The 27,659-nt window shown below is 38.9% G+C and overlaps 2 protein-coding genes across 2 annotated transcripts; both read right to left on the bottom strand.

The window, feature by feature from the left end:
- Positions 1 to 3,260: 3,260 nt before the first annotated feature.
- LOC148730961 (uncharacterized) lies at positions 3,261 to 4,223 on the bottom strand. Its single transcript, XM_088762160.1, has one exon. The coding sequence runs from the start codon at positions 4,040 to 4,042 to the stop codon at positions 3,392 to 3,394; it is 651 nt and encodes a 216-aa protein (XP_088618286.1). The 5' UTR covers positions 4,043 to 4,223; the 3' UTR covers positions 3,261 to 3,391.
- Positions 4,224 to 8,743: 4,520 nt separating this feature from the next.
- On the bottom strand, positions 8,744 to 9,900 carry LOC111344368 (uncharacterized). Its single transcript, XM_022951595.2, has one exon. The coding sequence runs from the start codon at positions 9,519 to 9,521 to the stop codon at positions 8,940 to 8,942; it is 582 nt and encodes a 193-aa protein (XP_022807330.2). The 5' UTR covers positions 9,522 to 9,900; the 3' UTR covers positions 8,744 to 8,939.
- Positions 9,901 to 27,659: the final 17,759 nt, after the last annotated feature.

Below are 27,659 nucleotides of genomic sequence, written 5' to 3'. Positions count from 1 at the left end.
AGCTACTCATTTCTTACCACAAAGTGCATGGTGATATGTAGTCTTTCAACTGCATGCATTTTAATTTAGTGGATCAAACTTTTTATTCCCTGCTTTGGAGAATGATAATTCCCCAGCCTATCAAGCCTGATTATTTTGTTAAAGATCTATGCTTAAATAGTAAAGTTGGTTTCTTTAGAGAGTGCAATGGTTTGTTAATTAGTATGTAAACATCCCTGGCCTCGTTTTGTTTGCCATGAAAAAAGGGTCATTTCAGCCAGCAGAAATTTGTGCTTGAAATTTGCAAATAGCGAAAAGGCAGGCAATTGGCAGGCAGATTAAAAAAAGAATTATCATGCTAATCTTTAAATCCTGGAGTTTAACTTACAGGTTTAACAACTTGAAGTTGGTATGGAGGGCTCCGGGTGGTAGCTCTGCTATCTGATTGTCATGTAAGGACCTACGTCAAGGATGTGCCAAGAATTTAAGGTTTGACCTTAGCTTTAAACCCATCAGAACTCCATTGGAGGCCCTATTTTAATTTCAAGTCTTGGGAATATAAATTTCCCAGCCTTTCAAGCCTGATTATTGTTGTAGAGATCTGTGCTTAAATAGTAAAGTCGAGAGAGTGCTACGAATGTAACATTTGATCTAGATTTTTAAAACTAATCAGAGCCAGCTTGCAATGAAATTACAAGGTGCTCTTGTCATGGAACAGCGACCCAATCAATAAGTAGATTATTATTACTAATATTTATGCGGCTATTCACATCAGCATAACTGTTTTGATTCTTGTGTTCAGTCGGTCGTTTGTGGAAAGTCTTGCCAGTCAAGTTGACAATGAAGCAAGAGGATTGGACAAGTGATGTTGTAAATCAGTAATGACTAAAGCTTGATTTGTACTAGCTCTAATATATTAATTCACAGATTATAGTGACATTGTCATCGCTTTCTATGTCCCGCAGATATTGCTAAAGGGATATGGAGTGTCGTAAGAAAATAAATAGGCACTGGGTTCAGGGGGCTGAGATTTTCGCACCGGAAAAGAGCGAGACCAAGAAGTGGGGAGAAAAGTTACTCCTGGTATCAGACTGAGAAAAGAGTACTGCAGTACGTATACACATTATTTAAAAGGGTTTATAAAGTCCCTCGAAGTTCGGAGAAACAGTTATTGAATCAAATTGTCCAATGGCCCATTATTTACAATTCAGGATATGCATTCATTGTATGCAAAAAGGCCAAATCGATTATTATCTCTCATGATTTCTTATGTTCGTGGAAAAACCCCATAAAAAGGTGTTCCGCTGACCTGTTTGAAATCATATTTCTGCTAAAATATCCTATATATCCTAAACAATCCATCAAATTTTTTACCTCATGAATGTCTTACTTACAGTTCAGTCAACTCGGAGTTGTTATTGAAGACTCCGGCTGGTAGCTTCTTGATTTGATTTCCATTTAAGTACCTAAGAAATGGACAAAACTGAACCCAAGAACGCTCCTTAATGGATAATTATGATTCCTACAGTGAGTCTATGTTATTTACCCTTTTGACCATTTTTTGTTTAAATTGGGCTGGATAAACTAACGAGCTCTCTGCTCAGGGAAGAGAGAAAATTTTCCCTATCCTCGGAGAGGATTGACGGTTTTGTAACAAGGCGCTTCGCCCGGTAAGACAATACCGGGCTCTACTGATCAAGGGTGGTGTGCATCATACGGTAAGCACTAGTCCGTGTGATTTGGTTTTCTGTAGGCACTGCATGGTGTTCAGGCGTCTGTCTGGTTCCTTCGTAACTGACGTGTCAAGAAAGGCGATCTTAGTGTGAGTCTATGTCATTTGTCCTTTTCAAATATTTTCTGTTTAAATTGAGTTATAGATAAACTAAACTAGAAATGGGTTTAAAATACCAGTTAACTGAAAAGTCTCATGAAGTCCCCTTATGTTGTTACTTAGCTTTTCCCTCTGGAGAAAAGGGGAGAGTTGCGTTTTTCCTCCTTAGGATGGCTTATCTTCTGCTCTGCCAAAGATGTCTGACTGGGGCATTTCTTGAAACTACGGAAAATATCTGCACACTTGATACGTTTAGAGAGTTATGGTCTATGATGTCTTGTACGTGATGTTGTAAACCAGTTATGTCTAAGGCTTGATTTGTACTAGCTCTGATAATTTAGGTCATAAATTATAATCACATCGCTATCTGCTTCTGTCTCACGCAGATATTACTATAGGACTATGGAGTGTCCTAAGAAAATAAATGGGCACTGGGGCGAGGGAGGCTGAGATTTATCTATTTTCGTAAGGGACAAGAGCAAAACAAGGAGCTGGGAAAAACAATAACCCCTGGTGTCGGACTGAGAAAAGAGTACTGTAGTACTCTTATAATCATTTAAAACATTTTATGGAGTCCCTCTGAACTCGAAGAAACAATTCTTAAATCATTTTTTCGAATGCCCCATTTTCTTCAGTACAGCATATGCCTACCTTGTATACCGAGAAAACCAAGTGGACTATTTTTTATTGTGATTGCTTTTGTTGGGGGAAAAATTACATGAAAGGTGATCCGCTAACTTGTTTTGAAATGTAGTGGGATTAGTTACGATTGATAAAATACAACACCGTGATTTTAAGATTAAGGTCAATTTGTCTTTCTCAACAATTCTTTCTTTAATTCTTATTGGGACTGATAATATTACCTTGGACTGGGTGATCATATGGGTTGAATAAACTTGATTGGTATAACGGAAATTGTGTTCCTCCAACCCCTTTTTCTTTTTAAAGTAGTGGGATTGATAACAATGGCAATGGGATTTCGAATCCTACCAATCAAGCGTGTAATAGGATCTGTATTAGTCGCTTAAAAATGTGTCGTGAAGCAGACAATAGGTGTTTTTTTTTAACTTGCAACTCTTGCAGTGTGATAGATCGACCAAATAAGTCTCCACGCAGTTTCTTGATTGTGTTATTGATGAAAAAATTTTTTCTAACATGACTTTATTGTTACTAGTCATGGAGATGTGTTCGCAAATGCAAATGAAGTAGATGCCCTAAGAGGGCGGAATTGGTCACCAGTGATGGTTAAGAAATGTTATTCAAGTCACCTGCAACTTATGAAAAAAGATACTCTCCTCTGATTAACTCACACGCTCTAAAAATCATTCCACTCTCTTTTAATCACGTATTATCCCTTTCGAGGACCCCTGAGCTTAAATACTCCTAAATCAAGTTTCCTTCTCGTCAATAAGTTTCTAAATGACTTATTAAACGTACTTAATGGAATAATAAAGACTAGCAAAAACTAACGATAAAAACCGACGTTTCGGTGTCATCATGACGCCATTGTCAAGGAGAAATAAAAAATAAAGTTTGTGGCAAGGTGTAACACTAAATTAGCATAAATATGTTACGAGCTAATTAAACAAATACTTTTGCGCGAGTTGAGTCGCTTTGCACGTTCAGAGTGGGTTTTAAGTCTCTGATGAAAAGCATTTCGTTCACCAAACAATCGAACTTGTTACTACACTTTTTCAGAATGCTAAAACGTTTCAGTAGGTCTTTCGGGACTTCGCTGTGCCGTTCGTGGTAGTGTTTATATATTGAAGATGCCTTTCGTTTATGTCCATCCACGCGTGTGTGTAAGTGTCCGCGTGTATAGCCCACATAACCCGCATCACACAGGTCAAATTGAAATTGATAAACGACGCGTTGTTGGTTGACAATCTGTGGCTTGATTTCTCGTACTTTAAGATCTTGGCCAACTTTGCGGCTAACAAATACTGGCTGGACAGTTGTCTGCACCTTCATGCTAAGATTCTTGAGCTCTTTCTTAACATAATTTGCTGATTCCTGATCTTTGAAAGGTGTGACCACACGAACAATGGATATTGGTTCTTTGGGCGTCTGTGTGGGCTGCGTACCAACAATTCTTGATTGTAAGAAGGTGTTAATGGTAGAATTTACCAGGCGTTCCGGGTATTTAAGCCGTGCGAAAACTTTCTCTAGGCGATCACACTCATCGGAGAAATGGGCCCAGGAGGAAGATAATCGGTGTGCGCGATCCAGCATAGTTTTTCAGCAAGCTCCGTTTGTAGCGATTGTCTACATGGCTTTGGTAGTGTAATAGTAGGCCCGTGTTTGTTGGCTTCGCATATACCTTGGTTTCAATCCGAGGTGCATGGTTGAGTAGTTCGGTGCCAAGGAAAGGAAGCTTGCTGTTCTTCTCCACCTCCATGGTGAATTTGACCGAAGTGCGGGCGCTGTTGAGGGTATGCAAGAAGGTAGTTGCTGTTGCAAGATCAGGCATTACAGTGAGTGTATCATCAACATATCTACGATAATAGGATGGGAGTTTTCTTTGTCGCTCAAGGGTATCTTCGATGGATGACATGAAGACGTTTGCTAATAAGGGCCCGAGAGGGGACCCCATAGCAACGCCATCTGTCTGTTCGTATAGAGCTCCGTTAAATTGAAATAGTTGGCCTCTGGTGGCTACGTTTAGGAGGTCAATAAGATCTGTTCTGGTAAGGGCAAGATTGTGGGTAGTATTGAACCAATTGTTCGAAAAGGCTAAAGGATATATCCTTAATCCTTAATCCTTAATCTAATGTCTTCTCTGGTTTACAAAACCTAAGTTTTTTTTTAGCCTTGATGGAATTTAAAGAGACCGTAGCATACTTTCATTATCAAAATAAAATAGCGCTATTTCGCTTCCGAGTAACTTAGTGCGGCTGCTACTAGCCAGCAATCTCTTTAGCAGAAAAGAACGATTGTTGTGGGCTTCGCCGGGTTAATTGTTTTCTTTCTTTTTTTTTTTTTACCAAGATCTATGAGCGATGTCTAGTTACTTTCTCGAATTTTATCATATTTTTTATCAATTGGTAACATGACTTCTTGCTTCGCGGTTGTCCTATTTTGTTGATCGATCGTATGATTACAGACCGAATTGGACTCCTGACTTGGTCAGATATTAACGCCTGAGTGTATTATGTACAGGCGAGTCTACCCGGAGCTGTCATTTAAAACTCCAGGTGGTAACTCCTTGACTTTGTTTCTATACAAGTAACGAAATTGGCAAAGCTGAAAGGGTAATCATAATTTTAGAGTGTGGTTTATGTTACTGTGTTCTTTTGAGCATCATTTTTCAATTTGGTTAGTAAAAAATTTAACTAGGAATGGCTGGACCTGGAGTTCTTAGGAGTAGAGGTTTTAAATTATCTTTTCGAAGGGCCCAGTTTCTGCAGTTCAGCGATTCCACTAAAAACCTTACAAGAATGAAAGATTACGCCATTATCTTTATTGGGAAGCACTGGATAAGTTATGGTAATTGACTTCTTGAAAAGGGGGAGAGGGATGGCATAACAGTTCAACTCGTTATGTACATTGATAGATATGATACTTGTACACGTACCATTCACGAGTTTTATGGTTGCGTTTGGCAGGGATGTCCTAGATGCTTTCCAGATCGTGGTGAAGGCTGGTGAACATCTCGACCGCACCATAGGAGAACTTTGGGAACTCACCCATGGTAAGAATTCACGAGGTTTGCCACTTTCCCAAAGAATAAAGAGTCAAGAGACGTTTTGCCAATTGTGTCAACACCTGGCTGAAAATTAATCAAGAGGCTAGCCGTTGACCATCGTGGGTGACAATGCGAGAATTCCGATCCAGGCCCGGTATATGCGAGAGTATAAGGAGCGGGAAAAATCAAGTTAGGTTCTGAGCAGATTCAGAAGAACCCTGGTCGTAAAACGGTGGCTTTATTGATTTTAAACTCCTTCTGGGGCAAGTTTGGGGAACGCCTCAACGAATCAACAACCCAACAAATTACAACTCCATACGAACTGTTTCAACCGGTGAACAACCCTCTCTTGAACATACCATGTTTTCGTATTTCGTCTAAAGTATCGGCGATAAAGAAGGAGAAGCAACAAGAGACGGAAACCTAAGAGCATTGTGCAGATCATTTGGTAAATATGACAAGGCCTGAGAGTGTCAGGAGGAGACACTCTCAATCAGAATAGAAATCGGCAGAAAAAAAGGGAAGCGGGAAGCCACGGAAACTTACTGAACTAGGAGGTCGTGCTTATAAGTGTCTGGGACGAAATTAAGCGCCCTCTTGCAGATGAGAGACGCAATTTAGATGTAGTCACGCTTTGTCAGAGAAGCCTCCAGTAAAGAAGTCAAAACTGTGAAACTAGTCAAACAATACGGACTGCGGGTCTTTAACAAGCGGGTAGTGAACAGAGAGAATTTCATTTCGTATCCTTATGGATATGCGCGACTGCCTTTGGACGAAGATGTAGACAAGAGCAATGTAGATACGTTGAGTAATCAGTAAGATAAAGAAACAATGCTTCGATTTTATGTTTTCGGTTTTTTAAAAGAACCGTACATGAGAGATTGGAGTTTTACAGCTCGAATGACGTTCGAGTGTGCTAAGGAACGTGATATTCACGTCGCCATTGGTGGAATACACGTTTGACGATTAAGTATAGTTACATTTTTGAGAATGTTTAATAACGAGGTTTATTAATTATGCGTTGACTGCTCGTTTTACAACCTGAGTGGATTTTTAGCTTGAGTAATTTTCTTTGCTATTTGCTCCATCAAGGTCGTCTTGCCCGCCAAGTTGCTGACAGCTTTCACCACCTTGTCATCAGCAACGCACCTGTTTTATAAACTCTTAGCCTTGGCACAGTCGATGTCATGTTGTTTAGCAATTCAGTCCAGCCTGTTAATATCAGGATCTCCTTGAGTCAATCTCTTTTATAAATTCGTTCCAGGTCCCAGATGTTGGTGCCATTTCTTTACTGAGGGAGAGTAAGGGTGGAATTCTACGCCCAGAACTCAAGAAATATTCTTTGATCTCTTCTACGAAGAGATAGCCGAAAATCGATGTTACTTGTAAAAACGTCTCATTACCCAAAGAATACGTTCCTGAAGAGCATTCTCCGCAGGAGCATAAATAAATGCTGGAAATTGCAAATTCTCCAGTATTCCATTTATGCTTACTGACGTAAGCTCTGCTGCTGAAAGACATCTTCTGCCCTTATAAGACCTATCAGAGCTATTTGCTCAATTGGTAAGAGCGCCGGATTGTGTTGTGCGAGAGGTGAAGGGTTCGAGCCCCGCCCGGATCAATACTCATGGTCATAAAATAACTAAGGGGAATTTGCTACCTTTCTATAATAAGAAATGGTTAGATAATCTAGTCTTCTCGGATAAGGACGAATAAACCGTAGGCCCCGTCTCCTGCAGGGTTAGGGGTAGTAGACGTTAATTTCCTACGCACGAGACTACTGTGTAGTGGATGTCCTCCCCTGGGGAAGGCATCCACCACACACCTGAAAAGCCCTTTTGGGGAGTGGTCAATTTAACTTATGTAACCTATGTAAAAATTTGATAAGGTTGTACTTGTGTGATGATCAGTGATGGAGGTAGAAGTCGTAAACCAAATTAAAACCTTAGACAAGAAAGTCTGCAGAATTGTAGGCCGGACAATTTGCAGGCTCGGATATAAATTTTTCGTCTTTACTTTCTAGACCAGACTTGTTAGCATGTGCAGTTTGTTTCCCAATTCAGGCCTACTCTGGGGTCTTAAGTCCCCGTGACTTTGGGCGACTTTGAGCAATTTAAGGCGACTTAAGGCGATTTAAGCAAAATCGGCAAAAAGAACTTGCAACTTTAGGCGATTTAAGTCGACTTAAGGTGACTTAAGGTAATTCATGATATAAACATTAAAAAAAATGCAATAAAAAAGTGCGGTCACCTTGCTTGTTTACGCGTCAGTGGGCTCTTAAAATGGTGTATTTTTACTGCTTGTGCATTCAAAATTCGAAACAGAATCACCTTTATACATAATTTAGCCTTGGTAACTTGAAACACACAAAATTTTATTTTGAAATTAAAGCTTCTTTTATCAAAATAAGGAGCATTGCTTCTTTTTGGCTGTTTTTGATCGCCGCCTGGTTCTGGGGATTTTGCACTTTTTCGGACAGTTTCGTGGTCAGCTTGAACTCCTCGCCTTAGCCAAAATACACCAAGTACGGAGCTATTTTCCAAAAAAATTCATGTTCTTCTATCAAACTTTTTTCCTTCTTCAAATATGTTCTTTATCAGTCTGTTCATAGCAAATAACAAAAAAACAAAAAAAACAACAACAACAACAAAAAAAAAACCTGGTGTCACCGTGCTTGTCTCCTCACAAACTGCCGTGAAAGGTGGACATGGTTTTGAGATCACAGTCAGGATAGAGAATGTGCACGCTGAGGACTGGGACGAGACAAAAAAAGGCGCCCATCGTCTTGGAAGTATGCACTCGATATTAAGCTTGTTTTCGGTTCTTTTCATGTGTTTGATATCGCCAACACAGAAATTCATACTTGGAAAGCGTGCAAAAATAACAGGTATGAGGTAAGTCAAGATTTGATAAGATTTTGAAGCTAAAAACCTTTAGTTGAAATTTTTTTGTAGCGCTAGCGTTTTGTTAACTCCAGTGAGCTACGGCTCAATATTTTTTCAATTGGGGAAATAAAGGCTTGACAAAGAAACTTGAAGAAAAGACTATTGATTCCTATTCTTTTTGTTTTCTTGTCTGGTTTCTATACACAGCAAAATGGGAATTCTTCACCCATCACTCAAACAGGAGTTTTTAATTAAAAACTATTTAAAGAGGGAGCCTTGCTCGCCATAGCGGTTTTCAGTGAGGCCCTCAAAATTAACAATGTATAAAATAGGTAATCACGTAATTAATAAGTCAAAACTCATGGTGGAAATATGAAATATCGAAAAGTGATATCTACAGTACAATGTAGTATACTCTGAAAAATACAAACTGTACTTTAAAATTTACTTTTTATTCTTCACTGAGAACCACACTTCAATGTCTCACTGATCCTCATTCTGACTACTACATTTTCTGTGCAAAAATTATTTCAAAACACTAATTGCACAAATCACAATCTTAATTTGCATTATTTATAGAGTACAGACATATTTGAGCCAGCACCTGCTTGTTTGAGGAGACTTTAGGTTTGTTGTCAAACCTCTCCATCAGAACTTGCCTCACCCCTTCTTCCTTGTCTCTTTGGCATACCACTTGTAGGTGAGGGAGACCCAAACCTGAGCTTGTACACTTAATGGCCATTGAGGCTAAAATGTACTTCTCTCTAACTAATGGCTGCAGGGTATTAACCAGAAGTTTCTTTTCTTTTAGGAGCTTCTGATAGGATGCCACCCATGAAACTTTGAAGCTGTGCTGTTGTAGCAGTTTGACCTTTAGAACCTTGTTCACTAGCTGGTAGCGTGTTTGCACATCTGCAAGAGCATTGTGAGCTTCATAGGATTTACACAGAAGATCTTGTACAAGGTTTTCTTGGCTATGGGATTTCCTTTCAAGAAGCAATTCCCTGAATGCTGGAAGAGAGTCTGTAAAGCCAGAAACTGTTTTAACTAAGTCCTCCATGACTCCAATTTTCTCTGCTGCTTGCACCAAGAACCTGGCATCAAAGGATTTGCAATTGTGTACAACTAAATTGGAAGGCATTCTTGATTTTCAATTTTCAATTACGGTCTTCAGGCCACATCAGTTGTAATGGCATCAGTGATTGGCTTCCCATCATAAAACAGTATTCCTCTTTGGAGGGTAAGTTTGTTCACAGCAGATGCTTCTGGTGATATTACATTACAAGGCTTCAAATAAATAGAGAAATCTTTACCATCTGTTGCTGGAATTTGTAGGATTTCAGCATCATTACCTGTTTTACGATATTGTAATCCAATTATTACTTGATAAAGATAATTATTACAAAGAAAAATGTTATAAAAAAGCTTACTGCATCTATGCAGGGTATGCCTAAAATAAAATTAGAAGGAGTGATTCTGAATACCTGTACTGCTAATCTGCATCTCACCTATTTTGTTTAAAGTGCACCTAAACCCAAATTTTTTTTTTAGCTTAACAAAAAAGGCTTTTTTTTTGGAGTATTTCTATGCAAATTTTTTTTATTTGCTCAAATCTTCAATTATCAGTGCCCAGTCAAAATACAGAAAATCGGCTGCCATCTTGGCTCACAACCGAGTTTAAAGAGGAATGGTTCTTTAGTGGGTAATGTGACGTTAACTCGAGAACACGAAAGTCTGCATTTCACACATTTTCACTTGTTTGGGAAGGTTGTCGTCGATATTGTCTGAAATATGCCGACTAGGTGTGTTGTATGAGGAATGTATGAAGCGCGATACCCTCTTGCAAATTACGCACGTTGCTATATAGTCCTATGTCCAACACACTTAGTCGGCATATTTTCGGACAATATCGACTACAACCTTCCCAAACAAATGAAAATGTGCGAAATGTAAACTTTCGTGTTCTCGATTTGACGTCACATTACCCGCTAGAACCATTCCTCTTTAAACTCAGTTGTGAGCCAAGATGGTGGCTGATTTTCCTAATTTTTACTGGGCACAGAAAATCGAAGATTTGAGCAAATCAAAAAGTTTTTGCAAAGAAATACTCCAAAAAATCCCCTTATTTCATTAAGCGAAAAACTTTTTTTGGGTTTAGGTGCACTTTAAGAACAAGGCATGATAAAACAAAGGAATCTAGGTGATGCAAATTATCAGGATGAGTATTCAGCAATCTAGCAAAATAGAAAAACAATTCCATCATTAAATATAATTATTCTCTGATGTGCAATTCAGAAATACTTTGCTAAGACAAACATCATTATATTCACTTTGTTACATTTTTACTAAACTCCACCCTGCAAAGCTACTTTCCCCTTCCAGATGTTTCCGAATCAAATATGATTTGATGGTAGTCTTTGGTCAGTGATACTTTCTCAATCTTTGAGGCAGCAGGTGGTACTGGAATTTCCTGAGCAGCATTGTGTCCATCAAAGCCCAATCCACAACTATACTGTTGCCCTTCTCTGTTCTCAAGCTGTTTTGTCTTTTTTAACTGCTTCTCTTTCTTCTCAATTCTTTTCCTCGTGTACTCTCTTGTTAACTGTTTCTCTTTCAAACTTAGAGTTTTTCTTGTCCATTTTCTTTGCAAACTTTAAAGAAATGGAACCTGGAGATAGTTGTGTCTTCATAAAAGCCTAAGAGAAATTCACCACTCTTAGTGAAAACCATATTCTTAGTTATAATATAGTGATGTTTTACTGATTTGTTTTTTTTTTTGTGACTTATGATATGCAAGGTACTGGTAATACAACACTGGACATGGTGGATAATGAGTAATGTTCAAATTATAGATCTCACAAATTGGGAAGTGTACAAAATGCTCATAATATTATATCTGCTCACCTGAGAAACATTAGATTGGCCTAAGTTCTTTTGGCCAACAGCACATGCAACACCAGAAGTCATTGAGATCCATAGTGTCTGGTCTTTGGAGCTTTGCTTCCTATAGTGTTGTTGAGTGCCTCATTTACCTGGTTCGACCCAAGGGGAGCTAGCTTCTTGGTATTTGAAGCATAAATCTAAATTTAAGAAACAAATATTTTTATTCACTAAAATTTGGTATCTCATAAAAGCTTGTGGAACTGAGAAAGAGCTAGGTTGATAGTCCCCTAACACTTATAACTTTATCCCTTGCAGTTATTAATTAGAGTACAGTCATAAGCACTAACACTATTTTCTAAGAGTTGTGTTCCTCTACTACATGTAAAATGGTGGGAATCGGGAATTTGTGAGGAGCGAGCTGTGCCACCATACATGTACACTGTACTTACTTCTAGGATCTTTTCCAGGGACTGCCTCAAGCTCTTGTCCATCAGATCCTTGCCATAGGGAAGGCCTCTGTGTTTGTAGGATGCATTATTTTTTAAGTAGCCACACCAGTTGCCACAGGAAGAATGGTCACCATAAGCATGGGGCACAATAGACTTCAGACCATTTCGCACACCTTCTTCATCATCCTTTCTCTGCTTTAGTGCGTAACCAAAGCATCACTGGAAATACTGTATCACCATATCTGTCAGGCTTTTGTTTTGGGTCTTGATGCTGTATAGTGAGCTACCAAAGGATTTAGGCCAAAGAAGACAAGAGATGACGTATGAGGAGAGGTGTAAAATTCTTAAATGGAACTCTTTAGTACAAAGGAGAGATTTCCTTTCCTTAGTGGAATGCTACAAAACTGTCTTCAATCTAAATGGATTAAATTTCAGTGACTATTCTGAAGTTTGTAAAAGCACTTAAGTCGAGATCTAACCATCCATATAAGCTACGACTCAAACTAGAAAAACTGAACTGCTATAAAAATTCTTTCTTTGTCAGAATTATCAAACCCTAGAATAATCTTCCTATTAATGTATTTAATTTTTGTGACAGTCCTAATGTTAGTGAGTTTAAATCAAAATTGAAGAAACATATGAATATTTATTGAGTCGCCATTTTATATTTATTTATGATATTTAGCTACTTCTTATCTGACTTTTTTATATTTTTATTAAATAGTTCTATAAGATTTTATACATAAATAGAAGACCCTTGATATAGGGTTAACCTCTGGGTTTCCTTTTTCTTAATTACTATGTATTTGTATGTTGTTCTGAAATAAAGTATTGTACAGAAAGGATCTCTCAGTGTGGACTACGTCTGACCATTTTTCAACCTCATGCTCAACATTTTTCCTCACTTTTCTTATGGTGGACGAGTCATCATCCCCAACAAGAACAGATACAACTAAATTTTTTTCTCCACAACTGTTAAGCAGACTAAAACCACAAAAATAGATTTTTCTGCCATAAAAAGTGAGGGCATTCAAACTACACTAAGGCATTATCTTAAAGTATTCTCTTTTCTGCATTTTCAACATACTCATATTATAAAATAAAGGTGCATTTTTATGTTTGCTTTCTTGTCAAATTTTAAACCCTTATTACCAAGAGTGTAAGGTTATGTAAGACTTTCCACTGTTTATGGCTCAAGTGTTACTACTGTAACACTGCTATCATAAGAACAGATTCCACAAGTCTCTCTTTGCAGCAATAAAACTGTGAATTTAATATGTTAGCAACTATTATTATAGTTGTTATTTTATTTTTTTATTTTTACTCGTACATACCTGGTTAGTAATTACCTTTTGACTAGATCAACACAAACATCAGCTTCCATAGCTTTTGACGAGCCTTCCCAGTTGAGCCTGTAGCGATGTATGCGAGGTTTTTTTGACTGTCTGCTGGCAGTTTCACATGTTGCACACCTTAACAAAAGACATTGTGAGTAAAGGTCCTAGCTAACACTTTCAAGAGGAGGCAAATATGGGTGAGGTCATATGTCGAATGATTCTGTACTTTTTTGGTCAAATTGATAAAAAACCATAGCTGTTGCTGTTTTCGACAAGGTGCTAGTAGACAAAATATATGTATATACATTAACTTTTTGACCTTGAACCATAGCAAATCACCTTGCCAGTTTTTAGGCCAACCATGGAGCCAACACCTAGTGGTGAAAGTAAGGATATAATATCTTATTCATATGTTTAATTAACTTTGACTATTGGCTGACACCATAACTGTCAGTAAGCTAAAGAACAATCCAGAGAAAAAAATAGCAGCTTTCTATGAAAATGCATATCCAAATGCGCCCTTTTCAATTCTTTCAGATATAGAATTTGCAGTGTACCTGTCAGGCTGTTGTGGGCTTTTCCCCTTTTTTGCCATCCTATGTCATATGACGCTCCTATCTCCACATTTTTCTTTTCACTATCATCTTTCCACAGGTTTCTTTCGCTTTCTAAACTTTCCAGACATGATTTCTTTGCCAACTTTTCAATTTTGGGCCCTACTTCCCTCTCGCGAGCGTTCAGCGTGGACTCTCCAAGTGATGGTATATTAATGGATGACAACAACTCGTTTACGTGGGTAGGACCTATTCCTGCGTGTAGCATCCCTATAAATATGTCCATTCAACATATCAAGAGATTGGCTAGATGTTAAATGGATGCTGGAAAACAACATTTTTAGCGACGTTAAATGTAAACAAACCTGCAGCGAGCTACGTGTTTACATTAAAAATTGGTCTCCCTCGGGTTGTTCCGGTGCTACGGTGGGTCTTCTTTGTTCGACCTATATTTGTCTCTCCACACATAGTTTGAACAGCATATGTAGAGTAGTGATCCTAGCTCATACACTGTTTCTTTTATGCAGTCGGATAGCCGCAGAGCTGTTCCACGGCTTCACAGCCTCCATCCAAAGCCTCAGCGAGGACATTTAATTCTACAACTCGACGGCCGCGAAGTGGAAATCCACTGCAGATTTTCGGATCACGCACATTCTTTTCATTTCCTCGTTTTTCAAGAGCAGACCAGGAAGCTTTCAGTCGATTGGCGGCATTCTTATTGCGAACAAAAGCTTTCGCTTTGCAAAAGCGGCCCTAGTCCTTTTTCACGCTAGCGGGAAGAACGGCCGCTATCTTGGATGTCGCAATGTTATGCGCAGAAAAGGTTGCGCAGTGCAAAACAAGGGAATCAAATTTGACCTCTTGAACAATTGTTTATAGGTATTGTGGTTGATACTATAACCTTTGACTGGGTGATAATATGGGTTGAATAAATTAGATTAATAAAACTTAAATTTGCCTCTTGAACTCACACGCTCTAACAACCATGCCACTCACTTTCGATCGCATATCATGGTTGTCGAAGGCCCCTGAGCTTAAACACCTCAGACTCAGCTTAAACAAAAATTGCAGCCTTACAAACTCTTTCTGATGCAAGAAATCAAAGAAGGAGCTTAGTACCGAGGTTAATGAGATTGCACTTTTAATAAAGAGATTTTGAGGTCATAAGAAATACCTAAGAAACGGAAATAAATTAAATTTAACATATACTTAACGGGTAATCATGATTCCCAGACTGAGTCTGTGTTATTGTGTCCTTTAGAAAAGAGCTTGAGAACTAGAGCTAAAGTTCTTGGAGGTAGCATTTCCTAAAAAAGGGCAGGTGTTTTATCAGGGTTTCTTGATCACGAGGAAAGTGGAAAATCACGCATATATTTAGTTTATCTTTCTTTTGCTTCGTTAACACATGTACATTTTGTTTGTCAATGTAATGAGAGGTGTTTTCATTTTAATCAGACGCAGTTGCACTTTGCATTGACCTCTTCAATTGCAATTTTGAGAAGCGGAAGAAGCAGCAATGGGTAAGTCTACCCGGTTTTGAACTCTAAAAGTTACCACAAGGAAGGTTTTGTGTTTGAACCTTCGAAGCCTAAAAGTACACAGTACAAAGATAAGTGGGCTGTTCATGTTTTTGAAATTGAAAGGCTGCACGTGACAAAAAAGTTCCTTTCTACTAGAGCTGGATGGTGTGTTCAAAGACTATGATTTTTACCAAGTGAAAAGTCTTGAAGAAAGGTTGGAAGGCCTGGACACCTTTACCTAAAGCTTATGGCTTACAAAGTTCGTCTGAACAAACGAACAAGCACTTGTTCAAGTACTGCATTCTTTGGCAAATTGATTTCCAACCACGCTTGCTCATCTGCGTTGTTTACTGGTGTGATCAAGGTTCGAAATGGTGAATTTAACCTTATACCAACGTTTTCAGATATCTGGAAACGGACGGAAAATTCATTGTTCGCTCTCAGTAAAACTGAAGAAAAGCACGATGGTCATCGCATGTTATTCAGCACCAGGAAAATACCAATGGATAGCTGTTTTCCTTAATGTTTTTCTCAGGTTCTCCCGTGCGCGTGAACGCTGCATTTCCCAAACGTCTTTTCACAGAATAACTAATGGTGAATGCCATGAAAACATGATGTTTGTGATTGTTTTCCTGCTCCACGAAAACGCTAGTATATAGCTTGTTTTCCTAAACGTTTTACAGTAGTTTTCCCGAGCGCACGAAAGCTGGATTTCAGTTTCCAAGCTTTTTACCGCAGAATTACCAACAGTGAATGCCATGAAAACATGATGTTTGTTGACTATGAGAGCGATCTTCGCAGTAACAAACACGACTTAAGAGTGAGTGTCAGCAAGAATAAAACAAAATCAGAAACTAGCGGCAAAAATGTGAAAAGCGAAATTTGCTCAAACTCCGGCTACTAATAGTCCATATTGACCTATTCATCGCTATTTGGTTCATTTCTCGAATAGATTTTTGTTTTGGCCGAAAATGGCGATACAAGATTTTAGGGCCAGATGTGAGGAAATTAGGCTTGGAAATTAGAAATTTTCAAGAAAACGTTATGCCTTAAGAGCCCGAAGATATTCACATGTAATCAGCTTATTTCACAAATTTTCTAGGTTTTGCGCTGTAATTTCTGACATTTGAATAGAAATTTGACGTTGTGCAAGATTTGAAAGATCCCCCCATGTCTCTTTATGGAAATCACTACCTGGCCTGAAAAACAAATTTACCCTACTACCTTTGTCACAAATTAAACGAAACTTAGAGGTCAAACCCCTTTAAAATTGGGCTTTTAACTGATATTACTTTTGTTCTGGGGAAATAAGGCTGTAGTGAATTAGAGAGCGCTTAAACTTGCACATATTCGCGAAATCAAACAAGAGATTTTCCTACCGACCGTGACAGACAGAGCTCTTATTTCCGCCCATGCTCAACGAAAAAGCTCATTGAAAATATTGTGGTAGTTGTGGTGGTATACATGTATCAATTTTTTTGTTGTCGTTTTTATCACTATTCTTGTTTTATCTTTATCTTTAACATGTATATATTAACGTGCTCGTGCGGTTTGCCGGCTGGGAAGTCCATATAGTGAAAAACTGTAAGCTTGTCAACCTCGGGCTTGAAAAGGCTTCCCGAGGTCGCAGGACTCGGGGAGCATTTTCAAGCCCGAGGTTGACTAGTTTATTTTTCCTACGGTAAATTGGCTTTCGAGTGGGTTTCTTTACGCCACTGATAAGATTGCATGTTCGGGAGTTTGTCATATCGGAATAAGTGATCATAGCATGGTGTATGTATATAGAAAACTTGCCCTGAATGGGATGTCTAACGGTCATAATTCTATTACATACAGAAATTTCCGAAATTTCGATCGCCAAAAGTTTCGTTATGATATTCTATCTCAATGTTGGGATAATGTATACGAGTCTTCCAACCCAAACGTGATGTGGCAGTAATGGAAATGTACATTTCTGGCTATCGCTGACAAACATGCCCCACTGAAAACGATGCGCGTTCGTTCACGGATTTCTCCGTGGATTACCTCTGAATTGAAAGACCTTATGCATAATAGAGACATTAAAAATCAAAGCTAGCAAGACAAATGATCCTAACGATTGGGCATTATTTCAGAAACACAGAAATATAGTCAATAAGCAAATACGCTCAGCTAAGCAAGTTAATTACCAAAATAGTTTTAATAAGCAAACCAGCGACTCCCGAAAGACCTGGCAGACTATAAACGAGCTAACTTCTCGAAAATCTGGGAAAACGCCAGTGGCGTCACTAAAAGTGAACGGATTAACGATAACTAATCCATTGGAGCTATCAAACGAATTCAATAACCACTTTGCTAATATTGGTCCAAAACTTGCCAGTGAGATAAATTGTGATAGTGGTAGCTATCAAATATATCTTACCGCAACAGATAAACGGTTTAAGCTCCAACCCACCAATCCAACTAAAGTATTTTCAATTTTAAATAAACTAGACAAGTCAGAGGCAACAGGCCTTGACAAAATATCTGCTAGGTTTATCAGGGAATGTGCCGATCTGATTTGTGTGCCGATATGTGATATTTTCAATCAATCTATTAGCCAAGGGACGTTCCCAGACGACTGGAAATATGCAAGGATTACCCCTCTTTATAAACAGGGTGACCGCGGTGATGCTAACAATTACCGCCCAATATCGGTGATTCCAATAATGGCGAAGGTGTTTGAAAGGATAGTTTATGAACAGTTATATGCCTATTTGGAAGAGCACGATTTTTTTTTATGTCAAAACCAATCAGAGTTTCGTACTAATCATTCAACTGTAACAGCTTTGTTGGAAGCGACAGATTCTTGGGCATATAATATTGATAACGAGAAAATCAATGGAGTCATTTTTTCTAGATTTGAAAAAAGCTTTTGACACTGTTGATCATCAGATCCTTCTATCGAAACTAAACTATTATGGTATACATGCAAAATCTTTCAGATGGTTTCAGTCATATTTGGAAAACCGAACACAAAAATGCTCTGTCAACGGGTCGCTATCCAGTAGCTACTCGTTGACTTGCGGCGTCCCTCAAGGGACCATCCTCGGTCCATTATTGTTCTTATTATATATCAACGATCTTCCAAATTGCTTATCAAATTGTAAACCGAGAATGTATGCCGATGACACGCATCTCACATATGCGGGAAGCAATCTTGAGAACGTTCAGTTTTGTCTAAATGAAGACCTAGAAAACGTCTTCAACTGGCTACAAGCGAACAAACTCACGTTGAACATGACTAAAACCGAATTCATACGAATAGGGTCGAGGCAGAGACTGAATACTCTCACAGCTTCACCAACAATTAGAATGAACAATACTCAAGTTAGCCAGGTTACAGCTACAAAATCGCTTGGTGTAATAATAGACGATAGACACGATTGGCATAGTCACATCGAAAAACTAACGAAAAAGATCGCCTCTGGTATCGGGGCCCTAAAGCGAATTAGGCACCTGATCCCAGCATCAACATTACATCTCATCTACCAAGCTTTAGTAAAACCTCACTTTGATTACTGTGACATTGTTTGGGGTAGCTGTGGGAAAACGCTACGAGACAAACTGCAGAAACTGCAGAATAGAGCAGCCCGTGTGTTGACATTCTCTAACTATGATGCTGATGCAACTGAGCTACTCGAGTTCTTAGGGTGGAAAAATCTTGCACGCCAGCAGGAAATCCATAAAGCCACCATGATGTTTAGATGTCTGCACGGGCTAGCTCCAAGGTATCTATATTCAAAGTTTACGTGGCGTGACTCTCCTTATGACCTCAGGAACTCTGAAAATAAGCTTAATGTTCCACTACCGCGCACTAATTATTACAGAAAAAGCTTTAGCTACAATGGCGCCACATTATGGAACAGTTTACTACGCGATATAAGGAACACAGAGTCTCTGGGGTTATTTAAACGTAAGATCAGTGACATTCTTTAAGTCTAACGCACGGCATTCACGGAAAACAGCTTTAGTGTTATAGTATGTAGTTTTAATTTTAAATATCTTAGCGTATGTGATATGTATTTTTATAGGCTGATGAATTGATCGTGTCTAAATAAAGATTACAATACAATACGATACAATACAATACTGTGTTTTTGAATTGGCTCACGAGCCTTCTACAAACGATTCATAAAAAAAAATTTCGCAACAACTAACTTATATACGAGACACTAAAGTATATGTTACAGAGCAAATACTTCTCAGTTTTACAACAAACTAAGATCGAATGTCTCCAAGGATCAAACGAAATCGTAAATTAGGGGCAAAAATGCGAAAACTCGAAATTGTTCAAACTATCTCTATTAGTCGTCCCAATAATAGTATTCATCCCTAAATAAGGTTCATTTGTCAAATAATTCAGTGTTTCGCCAAATAATGACGAAAATCATTTTGGTGGCCAGATACGATAAAATCGAGCAGCCAGGTAGTAATACCGTGTACCGAATACGGTTATGAGCGCTTGCCACAGCTACAGGTACAGGCTTGTACCAGGTTTGAGAGCAAGGCCACAAATGGCTTTTTCCTTCGAACTGTAATTTCCGATATGTCAAGACCAAAGGATTCACAGATACCCCTTAACATAGGTACAGAAAAGGAGCCCAGCTAAGAGTTCAACACTAACCCACAGATGTTGTAAGAGTCATATATGATTAAATGTGAATGCTGCCTTTAGACAAAACCTTGTCACGAAGTACAGCCTGAAGGTCTATTCCCGGAGTCTCGTTGTCACTATCAGGCTGATCTACCTCGACACTTCGCTTAGAAGCAAAGCGAGAAAAGTAACTGCTAATTTGCTGGTTTGTGAGAAAATTCCCATAGCAAAATAGTCTCTTCCTGTTGCTATCTTTTGCAGTCCTCATGGCTTTAGAGACTTTATCAGTCGGGCCGGCTGTCTTCCCTGTTCTCTCTTCAAATTGAAACTTGGAATTAAGGTACTGCTTTTGATTGTCAGTAACCTTTGTACTACGGGACTGTGTCGATTTCAGTGCCCATCCCATCGGAAGAGTAGTGGGCACAGTTGGTAGTGATGGTTTACTACCTTGTAGCATTTTCAGCATTCCAGCATTCCAGTCTGCATATAGCAAATTTCACAGCAAAGAAACCGCTTTGGTGAAAGTTCACAATGACATTCTGATTAACATGAATAAACGGCACGCGACTCTCCTCGTTCTCTTAGACCTGAGTGCTGCCTTCGACACTGTGGAAACTAGTATTTTGCTTACACGTTTAAGATCAAAGCTGGGTCTCAATGGAACTGCTCTGTCGTTGTTTCGCTCTTATCTAGCCGGAAGATCACAACGAATATCTGTTCAGGGAGCGCTTTCAATTGTCATTCATCTTCGTTACGGCGTTCCCCAGGGATCGTGTCTAGGCCCCGTTTTGTTTATTTTTTTTTTTTTTTTTTTTTTTTTTTTTTTTTAATTTTATTGGCATTCTACTGAGTTACAAAAGTAATAAACGAGAAGTTACACGTACAAAAAAAAAAAATTGCCAAAAGGGAGTAACGAACGGGACGTGAGTACCCATGCAAGGAAACTCCCTACAGAATAAAAAATAAATAAATATTACAAAGTTTTAAGTCAGTGCGAATGAGTTCTATGGCAGGAACAGTCTATAAACACTGACCAGGTACACGGTTGGTCGATATCGAAAACATTTGCTAATAAATTAAAATAGTGATTAGTGACAAAGTTCTTAAAGGATGAAAGAGTACCTAAGGAAGACGGAGGAGCTACTTTACACATAATATTCCACAGTTTTGTAATTCTATTAAAATATGAGGCCTTAAATAAAGATGTTTTACAGGACTGAGTTTTCAGCAGTAATTCCGGATTAAAACAGTTTCTTGTGCGGTTGTGGGGAACAAAATTAACAAAGTTGTTAACGTCAATAGGCGATATTCCGTACAGACAGTTATAAAAAAATATTAAGTCTTTGATCTCTCGGTCATAACAAAGAGGCAACATATTCAACTTAATTAATATATTCAAGCAAAATCTTCGACATTGTTGATCGTCACCTTCCAAAACTTCATTGTTATGCAGATGACTCCCAGCTTTATTTATCGTTCAACCCAAGCTGTGCTGTTCGTCAAGACAAGGGAATTAGATCAATGGAAACCTGTATCTCGGATGTTAAGCAGTGGATGACCACGGACAAACTTATGCTTAATGACGACAAAACTGAATTTATTGTAATAGCATCACGACACTTCCTGAAAAAGCTGCTGTTAATACTATCAGGGTCGAAGACTGCGATGTAGACAAAGTGTCTGTGGTACGGAATTTGGGCGCGTGGTTCGATGATCAATTCACTATGGCCGTACACATTACCAAAATATGCAGTGCTGCTTCCTATCACCTACACAATATTAGACGTATAAGGAAACACCTTTCAATGGACTCAGCTGCGACTCTTATTCACTCCTTTATTAGTAGCCGAATAGACTACTGTAATAGTCTATTATACGGTGTGCCCAAGTGCCATATTGAAAAATTGCAGAGAGTTCAAAACGCGGCCGCCAGACATGTTGTTATGAGAGCAAATTTTGCCACATTACACCGGTGCTCCGTCAGCTGCATTGGCTTCCTGTCTCATTTCGTATTAATTTTAAGGTTCTACTTTTAACTTTCAAAGCCATTCGCAAATCCGCACCGTCCTATGTCAATGATCTTGTCAAAATTAAGCCTTTAAATTCAAGATATGGACTGCGTTCTAATGACGGAACACTGCTATCCTACCCGAATTTTAGAACCTTGAAAACCCTAGGCGACCGTGCTTTCGTTGCTTCAGCGCCGAAACTCTGGAATGATTTACCTTCGGAAATTAGAATGGCTAAATCTGTCGACACTTTTAAAAAACTCTTAAAGACGCATTTTTTTAGTAAGGCTTTTTATTCTTAGTGAGCTCAGCTTTTAATATTTTATGCTACACATGATGTAACTGGTATCTATTACAAAGCATTGCTGTAATGATGTAATTAGTATTTATTCCATGCGTTGTTGTAATGAGCAGTTGATCATCCCGTCATGGAAACTGCGCAATATAAATTCACAATTTTATTTTATTTTATTAATTTTTGTAGGACCGTTAGGTTACTACCTTCTAGGACCGTTGGGCATTTACGCGCGCCACAATCCAGATTAGTCGCGTATTCTATTATGGCCTTGTCAAAGAGCGTTTCATACTCTAGAGCACGCTTGTGCTTTCCATAGCCCAAGTGTTGAGCCAGCGATGAATGCCGTATAAACGTATTGACTCATCCCTCTTCTACGCGTGCAAATAATGGACAATTGTTCGCAACATCAACATCAACGCCTGACTCATCTGAACAATCATCGACACAATCGGAGTTGCCTTCTATATCAGTTGCAGGGGTTCGGCCACGTATTCGTCTGGGTACTACTGGAACAAAGCTTGTGATAGTCTCTCTGGTCGAGAGCCTGATCTCCATCGTCGGCAGTTCCGATTGTTCAGGGACATCGCAGTTTGTCCAGGGAATACTTTTCCCAGGGCCAATGTCGTAGGCTCTCCACGTTCTTATCCCTTCCTGGCCGTAGCAAAGGTTTCTGACAAAACTCACTTTCTCCCACTTGAAACTCTTGATGGATGGAGCATTGGGAGGACTGCACACTTTCACAATTACGCCACGCACACCCCCCGGAAGACTCCATAGCTTCTTTCATCAGTGCAGTAATCTCAATCTCGTGTCCAGAATTCAGATATTTTGCCATGTGTGACTTTATAGTGGCTGCCTTGCGATCGCAAGCGCCCTCTCCTCGACTACGTATGGCTCAGAAAAGTCAATCCGAGAGATCTGAAGGTCATGACGTTTGGCAATCTGAGGAGCTGTACTCAGAGTCTGCGCAATCAGAATCAGCGTTGTAGCTTAGAATATAGATGGTCTGCAGTTCTTGCATAATAGTCTTTAGTCGAATAAAGACGTCATCAAGTACGGCTGACACCGAGCTACTGTCTTGGGCGGTAGCACTCTCAAACACATGAACGAATGTCATCATCTCCATTTCTCCGCTGTTGCATTTAATCGCCACTGCTATATGCCACGATATACCTCTTTTACCAAACCAATCCGACTGGCTTTCCCGGAACTTACGTGGAAGATATTTCATCACCCAGTCAAGTACTAGAAAAATGAATGAGGCGCTGAGGCCGCTCATGATGTCAAGTCTGCATTCATCCTGATTTATAGACCGCAATAAATGGGCTTTCCAGCATTCAATACTCTTTTTGGCTTGGGAAATAAAAAAAGAGTTCTTCTTTTTCATTGTCCGAGCATCCAGCCGTTTCTAAGCCTTCCTCAATCTCCCTCATTACAAACGAGACAAGCAAGCAGCGGTCACAGCTGTCACAATGAGCGTGGCCACAAGTCAAAGAATAATTTGGGTCGTAAGGATCACTCAGAGCGTATTCTCTACAGTGATTAGGTAGCGGAGCTTTTGGAAACATGAACCTGAGAATTAATTCACCATTTTCGAAATTCCTCGGTCCGCTTTTCTATTTGCTCCATGTTGGGATAAGATTTATGGCACACAGCACGCGGAAGTGTCTCGCCGCCAGCCAGGTCCGAGTTCACACCGGTGGTGTGGGCAGATTGTGTCTAAGGCCCTGTTTATACGTCGCATTAGAGACTAATTTAATTCACACGAATTTAATTCCAGCAATTTTCTTCGACAGTAAAGCGACGGCTAAAACGAATTAAATTCATCTGGCAAATAAAATTCGTCCTAGACGTTTTATCCGTGTGCCCTAGACTGATAAAACGTCTGAACATGACGAGCTTTGCTCAAGAAAAAAATTCTCAGCAGGCATCGTAAACTGATGCCGAGGTTTGGGGAAGAAGGCGTTGGGTGGATGTCATCACATTAATTACACCACAATGTAATTATACAGATTAGCGCCCACGAATCCACGAGAGATACGCGATTGCGTGCGAGTTAACGCGGGGTCATCTGTTGGCGATGAAAATCAAAATCATGAAATGAAATGAAGTTTGTTGTGCACGTAATGGTCATAAAATACTGCGTTTTCTCTGTTTCTGACTGTTTCCTTATAACAACATTTTTAATCAGGTAGTCTTTCAAAGATCCTTCCTTTTCACAAAAGAGGCAATACCGGCGAGGCGCCGTATTCGAAAAAGCCTCTCTTTCGATTATTTAGGTATGATTCTTTCGCTTGGTTTGCCATAAAACAGTAACAAAAGATATCGCAATTATCATGTGCCGTACGACCTGAATAACAACCGTATCGAATTTCCAGTATTGCGTTACTTGGTGGATCGATCAGTGTTCACGCTTTGCGATCGTAGTACACGATGTTATTGTTTTGGTACAAAACCTGTGGCGGTCGCACGACTTGGCCTCTTATCCTGGTTAAATTCTTACCAATATTATAATATTAAACCTCGACGAGATTTTTCATGTCGAAATGTCGAAAAGCATCATGTTTTCGATTTCGAAACCATTCGAAATGAAGTCATAGAGGCAGTCGGATTTTCGACGTGCGGCTTTCCACCGGCTAACTTAACCACGCAGAGTCTTTGCAGAATTATAAGTGCCACACTTGACCCTTGCAAGCATTGGTATCTACTTTTGAAAGAGGTATGTGACGTTCCTTTTCGTAAATATTTCATATGCGATGTAGTTAAGTTATTTCCCGACGAAATCCAAAGTGTGACGACCCAGGAACTTCAGCCGGCCAAATCATCGTTCAGAGTAGTGGGGTTGGCCAGGATTCCCGACCTCGTTCACGTTGTGTTCACGTTCGGTCTAATAGCTGGTCTATCTTCTTCGCAATAAAATAATATCCGACGAACTTATTAAATCTGCGGGATTTATGACTATCGTAAATCTGGTGAACTCCGCCATACTAGACTTTGAGCCCGAAGGCGCGAAAAATTTATCTTTTGGCGCCAAACTCAGTCACGACTCCGAAGAGCTCGCTTCCTAATTTACCGAAAGATCAGCTAGAGTAAATTTCCTTGGAGTGGAACTGAAGAAGCTTCGAACACAGATTTCTCATCTCGAATCAGCATGGAGTCAATTTTACAGACCCCTTTTTTCCACCTCAATGTTTGTACCTTGTCGTGGTGAGGTGGCTTGAGTGCCTCAATGACCAATTGCAATACAATGCCTTTAAAGAATTCAGCTTCAGTTGGTGGGCTGTATTTTCTGCAAGGTAGAGGCCAGACTAACACGGACTTTGTCATTGTAGTTATTGTTATGATTATTATAATTATCATTATTATTAATGATTTTGTTATTGTTATCATTATCTTTATGATTGTGATTGAACCATTTTCAAAATGAAATAGGCTGCTCAATGAGGATGGCATGCTGAGGCAAGTAGATTTTCATTTTATTTACCCCCCCTCCCCCCAAGTAGAAATTCAAGTGTTTCTGATAGTTTTTCTCTTCAATAGATTGTTAGAATGCAGAAGATTTTCTAAGACACATTGTACAGAGGGCTTGTCTTAAGTAGTTGTTTTCTGATTCAAAACCATCTGCCTAGTTCTGTTTCTCTTGGGTAGTTAGTCCATGGACTGTTGTTATCTGATGGCAGAACTAACAGGTGGATCTGTTTCTCTTGGGTAGTCAGTCCATTATGGGCTGTTGTTATCTGATGGCAGAACCACCAATCTGTTCTGTTTCTCTTGGGTAGTCAGTCTATGGACTGTTGTTATCTGATTGCAGAACCAGTCCCTATTTTTTTCAGCTCTATGCTGTCAGTCTTTTATGGACAGTTATTTTTATCTGATGGCAGTTTTAGCTTGCTCTTTTTGTTTTGAAAAATGTGTTGCTTATGCTGTTTGTCACGTATCATCTGTTATTAGTCAGAGGCACTTTGGTCAATCAATCCCATCATTGTCTTCATTATTATTATTGTTAATTCAGCTGCTACTCTTCTCTCTTTGCCACAGGGCCCACTACAGATAGCACTAGCTTAATGAAGTCCCAAAACCTTTCACAATGAGCCAACTCAAGAATTGCAGTCCTGAACAGTTTTTGGGGTTTTCCTGGCTTTTCTTGAGATTATTTTGTCTCAGTTTCAATTACTTGGATACTCATTCAGCTAGACTAACAATAACACCATTTTGTTCATAGATAAACATTGAAATAATCATAATAGTAATATAAATGATAATAATAATGATTTGTTATTGTTACTGTTATCATTATCATTATCTTTATGATTATGATCATCATTTTCAAATTGAAATAGGCTGCTCAGTGAGGATGGCATGCTGAGGCAAGTAGATTTTCATTTAATTCCTCCCCCCTCCCCCCAAATAGAAATTCAAGTGTTTTTGATAGTTTGTCTTCTTCAATAGATTGTTAGAATGCAGAAGATTTTCTAAGACACATTGTACAGAAGTCTTAAATAGTTGTTTTCTGATTCAAAACCACCTGCCTGGTTCTGTTTCTCTTGGGTAGTTAGTCCATGGACTGTTGTTATCTGATGGCAGAACTAACAGGTGGATCTGTTTCTCTTGGGTAGTCAGTCCATTATGGGCTGTTGTTATCTGATGGCAGAACCACCAATCTGTTCTGTTTCTCTTGGGTGGTCAGTCTATGGACTGTTGTTATCTGATGGCAGAACCAGTCCCTATTTTTTTTCAGCTCTATGCTGTCAGTCTTTTATGGACAGTTATTTTTATCTGATGGCAGTTTTAGCTTGCTCTTTTTGTTTTGAAAAATGTGTTGCTTATGCTGTTTGTCACGTATCATCTGTTATTAGTCATAGGATGACTTTGGTCAATCAGTGCTATCCTTGTCCTTAGTATTATTATTGATTCAGCTGCTACTCATCTCTCTTTGACACAGGGCCCACTACAGACAGCACTAGCTTTGTGAAGTCCCAAAACCTTTCACAATGAGCCAACTCAAGAATTGCAGTCCTGAACAGTTTTTGGGGTTTTTCTGTCTTTTCTTAATTTGTTTTTGGCCCAGGTTCAATCACTTGGATACTCATTCAGCTAGACTAACAATAACACCATTTTGTTCATAGATAAACATTGAAATAATCATAATAGTAATATAAATGATAATAATAATGATTAGATTAATGGAAATAATCATAGGAATTATAACCATCAGGATAATGAACATTATTTCTCTAACTATTGTAAATATTTTTATCATTGTTATTATTATTATTATTATCATTATTATTGTCATCATTGTTATTATTATTATTATTATCATTATTATTGTTATCAATGTTTTTATTATTTCCATCATGAATTATTAGAGATGCTTGGGAAAAAATGATCTATAGTTCCCTCCAACTCATTATTCTTTCAGTTAAGTGAATTAAGACTTGTGAACAGTTACTGCTTTATTCTGTCATTCCTGATGACCATAGAAATGGTGAAAGTCCACAGATATTATCCCTCTAAGAGTTTCTCCAGGTGTTTTTTTTTCCTCTGAATTTGTTTACAATAGAATGAAGGGCATCAGAGTATAGTGCGCCCAGCTAGACATGAATTGCACTAA

The sequence above is a fragment of the Stylophora pistillata genome, chromosome 5, assembly GCF_964205215.1.
Source record: "Stylophora pistillata chromosome 5, jaStyPist1.2, whole genome shotgun sequence".
In the NCBI taxonomy this organism is placed as follows: Eukaryota; Metazoa; Cnidaria; class Anthozoa; order Scleractinia; family Pocilloporidae; genus Stylophora; species Stylophora pistillata.
Note: the sequence above shows the minus strand (reverse complement) of the source record. Positions and strands in the feature narration are given on the sequence as shown.